Source organism: Lepisosteus platostomus, chromosome 4, assembly GCF_059453375.1.
Source record: "Lepisosteus platostomus isolate fLepPlt1 chromosome 4, fLepPlt1.hap1, whole genome shotgun sequence".
Classification (NCBI taxonomy): domain Eukaryota; kingdom Metazoa; phylum Chordata; class Actinopteri; order Semionotiformes; family Lepisosteidae; genus Lepisosteus; species Lepisosteus platostomus.
In genome coordinates this window covers 58,596,547-58,605,975 of record NC_142614.1, presented here as the reverse complement: position 1 = coordinate 58,605,975, position 9,429 = coordinate 58,596,547, and the positions used below count along the sequence as shown (strand labels likewise).

The 9,429-nt window shown below is 36.4% G+C and overlaps 1 protein-coding gene across 3 annotated transcripts; it reads right to left on the bottom strand.

Moving 5' to 3' along the window:
- Positions 1-758: 758 nt before the first annotated feature.
- On the bottom strand, positions 759-8,414 carry prxl2c (peroxiredoxin like 2C). 3 transcript variants are annotated; one of them, XR_015936040.1, is made up of 7 exons: positions 7,806-8,414; positions 7,350-7,418; positions 6,759-6,812; positions 6,314-6,419; positions 2,318-2,342; positions 2,091-2,225; positions 1,539-1,724 (listed from the first exon to the last, which is right to left on the bottom strand). XR_015936040.1 is itself a non-coding variant. In XM_088630014.1 (6 exons), the coding sequence occupies exons 1-6, from the start codon at positions 7,983-7,985 to the stop codon at positions 1,597-1,599; spliced, it is 672 nt and encodes a 223-aa protein (XP_088486140.1). In that variant the 5' UTR covers positions 7,986-8,401; the 3' UTR covers positions 759-1,596. The 3 variants fall into 3 exon arrangements, 2 of the variants coding, with proteins under 2 accessions (XP_088486140.1, XP_088486141.1); XM_088630014.1 differs by lacking the exon at positions 2,318-2,342 and having other exon boundaries at positions 759-1,724; positions 7,806-8,401; XM_088630015.1 differs by lacking the exons at positions 2,318-2,342; positions 7,350-7,418 and having other exon boundaries at positions 759-1,724; positions 7,806-8,409.
- Between the last annotated feature and the right edge of the window lie 1,015 nt (positions 8,415-9,429).

The following is a 9,429-nucleotide window of genomic DNA, read 5'->3' as shown; positions in this document are numbered from 1 at the left end:
TTGGTTGAGAATAAATTTCTGTTAATCTTCCTCACCCAGACGGTTTACGTTTTCGCATAGTATCTTTTTGAAAAAAAAAAACTTTGTGAGCGCCTTCGCAAGAAGAGACCAGAGGGGAGAATAAATATTTTTAATTTTTCAATTTGGATTTCATCTGCATTTTTGGACCATTCATTATTGTCTACTCAATTGTCTATCAATATTCAAATGATACTGATGATGAAGTATAAATAAGGAGGTTGTGCATATGTGATATGATATACCATACACATGAAGCCATAGGAAATACTGTTTGTATTATTTTTTGTTTTTTAATAAAACTTTGTATTATACTTTTATTTTTGTAAACCTATGGAAACAAAATGCATAGAGAGATTTGCAACAGCAACTTTGCTCAACAGAATAGCTCTTTAAAAATTGCAAAGGTTATTAATGTGGAAGTTGTCTCTCCTGAGGTCCAGGTTTGACATTGTGGTAAGAGGAAGGGTGTACAGCTGGGAAAATCATGTCAGATTCCCTCTTTGAACTGCTGCTCAAATTGTAGGACAGGTCGTACGTTAAAACACGCACCCCAGCTTATACAGTTTTACAATAAGGTGAGAACTTGCTGCAAAGCCATCTCATGTAAACACTGATGTCCATTTTCTCACAGAAATTGAATTACAATGACAAAGAAGAAGCAATACTGTCTTCTCCCTACCCTTTCTATACATGTTTAATTCCACAATCTAATTCAATTAATTAGAGTGAAAGCTCCAAAACGTTGCACATTTTATTCTTTCAATTCACAATTCAGTAAGCAATTTGCTATGCAGTGCGCTACTTGTTCCAATTCAATCAGTGATGAAGAGTACAGTTAAATAGCAAAATATTACATAAGAAATGTTGCAAATGAGGACCTTTGCCTATTTAATATTATATAAATTAGAATGTGGTTTAAAAATATGGTACATAATTAAATAAAGTAGTCAACAAAATGTTCAGCTGGATAGTATTTTACCTGCATTTTTTGCACATATTACTTTGGTATTCTAAAAGTGAATTTCTTTTGGGATCAATTTGTTATAAAATGACAGTAAGGGGAAAATTGATCATAAATGCAGGTTGGATTCATTTAAATTCATGGACACTACACTACGTGGACTAGAGAGCTGTTGTATCTGTTTTAGATTTCACTGCCTTTTAAAGCATGGATAAGGGAAGTCAACAACACAAGCAGGAATCACAAGAGAGGGCCCAAAAACCGGGCTCGTCGTACAGATCACGCAATGGACTGGGAACCCATAGCGAAAATAGGCTTGTGCATTCAGGGCAGAGAAGTCCAGACATGTTTTTCATGGTGCGTTTACATTTCAAAACGTTTTACTTGGCACTGTATGAGGAGAATGAATTTAGCTAATTATGTACTGCACACTGTATTTCCCACAGTGATTATCGTGATACCTAAAACCTTTAAAAAATACTGGTGAATACTAACTCATATGACATAAACTATATCCCTTTCTTCTACACAGCAGATATAAAAAAGCATTGAACAGTTTAAATTGCACAGTAAGACTTATATGAGCTTGAAGTCATCCGCTTTAGTTCATGGTGTTACACATCAAGAATTCTGGGCTGATCTCTAAAATCCACCATCTGTACCCCTGCGAGCTGCAGTAACCAAGTTATTGGCATGTGATCCAATCTGTTCATATCAAAATGTGTGAAGTGAACTTCAGATCCTGGGGAAAGATGCAGAAAAAAACAGAGTAACCACATTGGAGTACGGTGATCAAACGTAGTGTTGCTCTTAAAATGGAGAGCTTTAAAGGTATGTTTACAGGAGCACAATCAAAACAAGGAATACAAATCTGAAGAAGAAACTGAAAATGTGCAACCAGGAGTAAAGACCTGTCACTCACATTGAGGCATTCATTTACCAAGTATCAAGAGTTCGCGGTGCAACCTGTTTACAATGTGCTCCAGGACAGATGCTTTCTCTATGTTAAAAATGAAACTGTCTTAATGCAAGAGTTATATAATGAATAACTAAGTAGTGTATCACATATATAAGAAACATGAATAATTAAGAGCACAACAAAGTTTACCTGGGCCTAAGATTAAGCATCCTCCTTGTTGGTTAAGATCCCCTTGAAAATCAAAAGCAGGGCTGTTCATTGCTCGCCACAAGCTTTTCACACTTCCCATGAGTGTGCTTGACTTCACATGAGGGCATGGAGCCGCTGCAGCATCAAAACATTATAGTAGTACAATTGTATTACAGCTGGAGTAAACACAAATCTGCTCTGTAATTTGGGAAGTTATAGACTATCACCTGAACATCTTCAGGAGAAGGACATCTGAGCAAAAGAACAAAAAACACACTAAAGTAGTCTACAGTCATTTGATAAATGTCTACTATTACCTCTTAATTATTTATCTCACGCTCTCGACAGATGCTTACCAATGTTAAGTTACAGAACTGCACTTAATGAAGAATGACCTCATATTTACAGCAGTCTTCAAATTTATTCATACTCTCGATTGACTATAATTTGAATTCGCCAAGCAAATGCTTCTGATTTAAAAGATGGTAAATGTATTGAAAAAGAGTACTAAATCATATCAATAGTATAACTGTAAAATTACAGGTAAAGGTTTTTTTCATGCTGAAAGGAAAAGGAAAGAGGCTCAACATTTTGGCTGTGGAGCCTTCTTCTGGCCTTCAGCGTTCATACTACACATACTTCAGCGTTCATACTACACACAATTCTAAATACGCAATATTAAAAGTTCAAGTAGGTAGCTGCGTCAGCGTGCGCAGGCTGCAAAGGAACAGGTAAAGGTTTATTCCACACTGAAAGGAGAAGGAAAGAGACTCAACGTTTCTGCTGTGAAGACTTCTTCTGGCGTCACCTGAAGAAGGGTCCACAGCCGAAACATTGGAGTGATTAAAGTTATCCATACCTCGTGAATCTGTAGAAAAGAAATACTGAAGATTTAAACCCTCTTATGATTTTTAATCATCTGGTACTTTAATAAAATTTAGAGAAGCTCCTGGGAGTCTCCTAGATTGCCACTGGGTAGGAAGAATACAGTAGCTCAGACCCTGTCATCACGGGACAAGTCAGAGATTTATTTAAAGATCTAAGGCAAAGGTGAATGACCTTAAACATGTAAGAACGTAAGGTCAGAAATGAGAGGAGGCCATTTGACCTATCTAGCCTGTTTACTTGCTAGTAAATAAGTTGCTTCAAGGATCTCATGAAGCTGTTTCTTGACAGATGCCAGGGTTCATAAGCAGGGCTAGTGAACTTGTTCCATATTTTGACAATATGTTGGGAAGATGTTGTTTAAAACTGCTGCTCTGGGTTCTAAGTTTCCTATTCTATCTTCTAATTTGCGTTAAATCTGAAGAAGTTGACTGATCCAGTATGGATCAGATTTGTAAAAACATTCAAAATGTACAATCTTATTAGTACAGATTGGCTACAGACCACCAAATTTAGATATGGTGTGATACTGTCCATGACTTTGAGGATTTTGAATTGTTGAATCAGATCTCATCGTACTAATCTCAGTTCATGATTAGAGAGCAGTGTACAACATTCCTTTAATCCCAAGACTGTATCTGGTTGCTCTTCTTTGGGCTGATTCTAGAACAGCAATATGTTTTTTTGTAGTGTGGTGACCAACGTTATACACAATGTTTTAAATGAGGCCTACTAAATCATCGCATAATTTTAACATAATATCCTACAATTTTGAATTCTGTGATTTTAAGGATGTATCCTAGCATTCTTCTTGCCTTTCAATTGCTTCCCCACATTGTGTAGAAGATGGATATTATGAGTTTACACAAACATTTAAGTCCTTTTCCTAGGCGGCTTCTTCAAACTTGATGTTTTCCATTTTATGTCTATAGTTTGTTTTTCCAACGTGCACGTATTGTTCTGCTCTAGTCTACATTTAATATCATTCATCAGGTGTTTACCTAGTTTAAAGTGACCCAGGCCTACTGTCTACAGTAAATGCTTTTCAATTGCCTTTGCTGCTTATACTGTGTTTCTCTATCCTTCTAATTTGGTATCATCTGCAAACTTTCCTAGTTTACTAACTTTACCAGAAACCAGATCACAGATTTAAATTAGGAAAGCAGCAGTCCTAAAACTAAAAAATGAATCTTTTATGTGGAACTTTTTCAAAAGCCATATTGTATTTTCTGTGCATGCCCAATACTGTTCTTTTGCTCAAAGAACTCTAACGAGCCAATTAAGTAAGACCTATGTTTCCTAAATCATAATAATTAAATAATTATCATTTCCACAACATAAAGAAAAGGAAGCAATTTAATTACTGATCTTTATACTGTAATAAATAATTATTAAAATAATTATCGGGTTTATAATTCCTTTTTAGTTTTTTGGATGGGCAATAAATTAGCAATTCGCAGGCAATCTATAAGTAAATTTTTGTTCATGGATGGTGAATATTACCTCTCTTTTGTGTCCTGGACTCTACCTGTAGTTTCGCAATAAACTTGACAGTACACTGTGCTATCATAACAGTTTCCTAATGATTCTAACACCTGTTTTCTACATGCTATCTTGTAGACAAATATGGGCATTCCTTTTTATAGGTGCTGTGTCAAACCATGTAAGGACGCAGTGAGTAGCCATTTGTAATATTTCACTACTTCTGCAGCTGGTTTTCCCAAGACATTGTGACTATGTGAAAAAGTCTCTCATAAAGACTACTTCTTCCTTTACAAATGCATTGCTGACTTCATTTAAATAATGTTACCTTCGAATCAATGTCTAAATGTTGTGGTCTGTAGCATACTTCTAACACTGTACATTTTGAATGTTTTTATAAGCCTGATCCATACTGGTTCAGAAACCCTTGATTCCTTTTGGTTAATATCCTGTGCCTGAATGCTCTTTTTGATGTACAGTACTGTGCATTGCTACACCTCCTTATCTTCCATTGTTCCCATCTCTCTGGAAATCTGTGGATCCACTAATGTCGTATTGGTCATCATCGGTCCCTTTTAACCATATTTCTGGGATTCCAATTACATTATATTCAACCTCTATAAGCAGTAGCTTCTCTCTCATGCATTTTGCTTCAGCTCTAGTAATGACTAAAAAATACAAAAGACATTTCAGTTTTGACGGAGGCGTCCATTGGTGAAAGGTTCAATAATGAGATGATCACTACCTCATGAAGAAGAGGGCATTAAGAAAAGGAGGCTAACCAGTACCAAATAACTGTGAATCTTCCTAAAACGCTGGCAGCAGGGTGATTTCAGTAATCTGATGTATACTGCAAAGTTAACAGACCATCTTAAAAGGCTGAGATATGAACTTGCTGAAAAGAAACTTATTGACTCCCCAGAACCAAATTATATCAAATCCCGTGGTTGGATGAAACACAAATTGAGATTGTGGATAGGCTCGCCAGCAGTACAAGCAGCATCTGAAACGTGAAAAATGTTTCTTTCTCACATTGAAAAACGAATGTCCTGCCCTCTGTAAAGGAGATAAGTGGACCTGTCCTGCTTTAGGGCTGTTTTCTATTGTCTGGTCCAGATACGCTGCTCAGAATGGAGGGGCAGGTGGAGTCCAAGGTTTACTAGCATATTTCAGCCAACAGTGTGTGCCGTCTGTCAAGAAACTTAAGTGTGGTCTCAAATTGACTTTACAGAGGGATACCACTTCGAAGTCTGCACCACACTTAATGACCAGATGGTCAAGAGAGCGCAAAAACCAAATGATAGGTCATGATGTGTCAATGCAGACTCTAGCAGGACACTTATGATATGATCTGAGGAAAGCAGATCACAAGTACAGACTGCACAAGCTGGAGAAGCTGAAGAGGCTCAGCTCTGGTCAAGAGGCTGAAAGGTTGAAGAATCCAGTCATCAGAGCCAAAAGAGGGATAGAGAAGTACTCCTCACCAGGGAATTCAAACATTTCTGCATTAGTTATTTGCAATTTTATTGATGGATGTTCTATTTATACACATATTATTAAAAAAGGAAAGGTTAAATCCATACAGAAAAGCAGAAAAAAGGAAGAAGAAATGCAAATTTTGGCTTTGGAGTCTTGTTCAGGTGTGTGGTCTCTGTAGCTGAAACGTTTTTTTTTCCTTCTTTCTTTTTAATTTTCAGTGTGAAATCAACCCCTGCTTGTCACTTTGCAACTCACACACCAACACAGCTCCCTCTTTAACTTCTACAGTACTGAAAGTCATATAAATCCTTCATTTGTTATTTGCACGTATCTGGAAGATACTGTATATAATCTCAAAATTAAAAAAAGAAAATTACCTGACTCTGTGAACACCTCCCCTTTCTTCATTCCAAGTTTTTTATAAATTTGCCTTTCTGGATCAACATATATTTCATGTGGATAGCTTGTCAGTGTGCAGAACGCCTGTATGTATGACCCATATGTAATATAAGTAAGAGTGATGCATAAAAATAAACAGAAACGTCTAGCATTTTCTAAAGGAGAACATGTACTTGATGTTTCAGATGAACTGCAAATCTGTGGTGGCCTTGTTAACAAGATTCTGGTAGCAAGGAAGGGTATAACATTGCAGAAGGTCTGATTATGACATTAGTGAACAAGAGAGGACATTTCACGTTATGTTTAGAAAACAGGTCACTGTAGGGTACTGAATGCCACCAATTTGTATAGCACTGTGTTAATCATAAATTAAAACAATGTTGTAATGTAACTGACCTATCTCATCTTTTGGAACACACATACCTCAATGTGATGGTGTGAAGACTGTCCAATTACTATCAACCTGACATCAGCATCCTGTTGTTGAAATAAATATGAGTTTAACCATGATATTCTCCACAGAACTATATATTTTCTACTGAAAAGGAGTAGAAACTCTGGGAATTTAGGATTTAAATGCAACTCTATGCTTTGGACATATATTGTCACACAGTTAAATCTTTAAATATTTAGAATTTCCTCTTGAAAATTATTTTTACAATTTTGGCGGTCTGAACCCCCAGCCCGGCCTGTGCAAAGCCCCAATCCAGTTATTCTTATAGGTCATCTGTTTTCAAAAGATTGGCAACAGCTGTAAAGATATTGATGAATGAAGCAGGTGGGCTATTCATTTAAGTGAACTTCTGGCTCCTGAGAGCTGAAATATACTGTACTAACAACAGAGTGAAAAAATAACCTTTGCTTTTTTATTCCCAGAAATCTAAGCTCTTTTATGAGATGTGTAATAAGGCATTTTTGTTGTTTGCTGGTAATTACCATTCACATTTCAAATAATGGAAAATAATCAAAATAAATTTAAATGACTTTTAAAAATGTAATAATTCTACTACTTACTGTGAGGAACCTCTTAGGTATTTTGGCCAGATCTTCCACATACTCTTTGCATGTGTAACACAAAAAATGCTATAAATTCAAAAGTCAAATATTTAATTTGAAACAATTAGAAACAATTGAACATAGGCTATATATATTTTAGATGCAAAATCCACGACGAACTATTTTACTTCAGTTAACAAGAGTTCACAATCGAAATGAAAGTATACCAACACGAGAAAAGGGTGCCATTTCGGATACTGCTTCCAATGCAATCATTTAAGAATATACGTATATAATACCTGCATTTTAATAAAACACCTCTGTGTTTAATGTATCAGCACTATCCTTCTCACTCGTAAGGCAGATTTCCTTTAAATCGGATCTCTAATGCTTGTATTGAAACGTTTGAATACTTCGGTATTAAAACAGGGCTTTTACAGCATCGGAACTGGTAGCAGAAAAAAAGCTTCTTACCCTAACGAAAATAACGATTGATTTCTTGTCGTCATATAAACTTTTAAAAGGAATCCGTTTCCCGTGCCGGTTGTAAACAAAACAATCTTCAACCTCTGAGATCGGAATATTAACCGGGTTTTTCTGGTGGCCTTGGTGGGCTCTGGCGATTTGTTGTGTGACGGGAAGATCTGCAGCCATCTCAATCCATTTACAGTACAACTTTTTTTCCCTCAAGTCTTGTCCGAGCTATTTTGGGCTTGCTATGCAAAGTGTCCAAAAACTCAGAAACCACTCCCACAAAATTAACAAGTTCATGTGCAGTGAAGTAACCGAGTTCATGGAGAAATAACGCACATCTGGAAACAGAATTAATACATGCCCCTATGGACTACTGATAAATGTTTACTGCATCTCGATTATTTCATTTTACTTTCTTAAGCTTTTCCTTCCGATCTCTATGCGTCTGTGCGGCCCTGTGAAGAACCGCATCTGGTAAAGGGGTTTCATCGCTCCTGCTACAAATAACTGGTTAATTGACAAAAACCGAGTTATTGTCAACTTAAGATAAATCACTAATGATATGCAGCAACAGAACACTGAAAAATATTAAGCCTTATAGTTGTAAAATATACCGTATATCTCATGCTATTTCAGTAGCCTTTTTATGACGCCTAGCGACAATTTGGCGTATTGCATTTTGTGCATTTTTATGACAGCGCGATGTTGTTTGCAACTATCTCCTAAATATGATAGTAACATAGTACCAAAAATAATACAGTGCGTGGAATCGACAACACTTCACAGACAATGCTTTCAATTCTCGGTCTTCAGACCGAACAGTTAGCGACATGTTTCTGAAGAAGGACCGATTTCTCATTCCTTTATTTAAAAAGAAAATCGAAATTCAATAAAAAGCAGAGCAAAATTGGATATTCTGCAGCCCTTGTCCAGTCTCTGTATTTATCTTCAATTGTGTTAGCATGTTCATTTATTTTAAGTATTTTAAAATAAATAATTGTTGTCATAAAAGCATACATTAAAGCTGAAAAGCAATATTTTGAATGGAATCGATATAATTTTCTATGTAAAAACAATTATGTCTTTACATACAGTAGTCAGGCTTGTGTTCCCAACGTTTCTAATTGGTTGGCAGACATCTAGCATAAAGGTTACCACGAATTCTTTATTAATATGACACGCAGTGCCAGGCTAAAGGGTATGATAATGAAAAGTACGCATGCTGGAAAATAATCAGCATTTCTGATATTTGTGAGTTGCTTTTATTCTAAATGATACGCCACTGATTATTTAATCTACCGTGTATTAGGCGAATTTCCTTAGGCAACGTCTTTCTTAACAAATAAAACGTGAACGGTAGCAGTTATACTGAGTATGACAGAAGACCTCCCTCCCTTCCTACCCCTTCAAACCATGAAACCTATTTCTTATGTGTGTTTTATCTTAGCGATACAGTGTCGTTGTTGCTATGCACGGAGGCGGGCATCACCAACTTGACGGACAAGGTGAACATGCAGTCTGTGAAGCCGTGGCTTGACTGACAGGGAAGTCCTCCAATTAAAAAGCAAGGAAAGAGCCAGTACTCGTGAGTGAGGAACAGGGAATTTTCCAATCACTCTTTAAG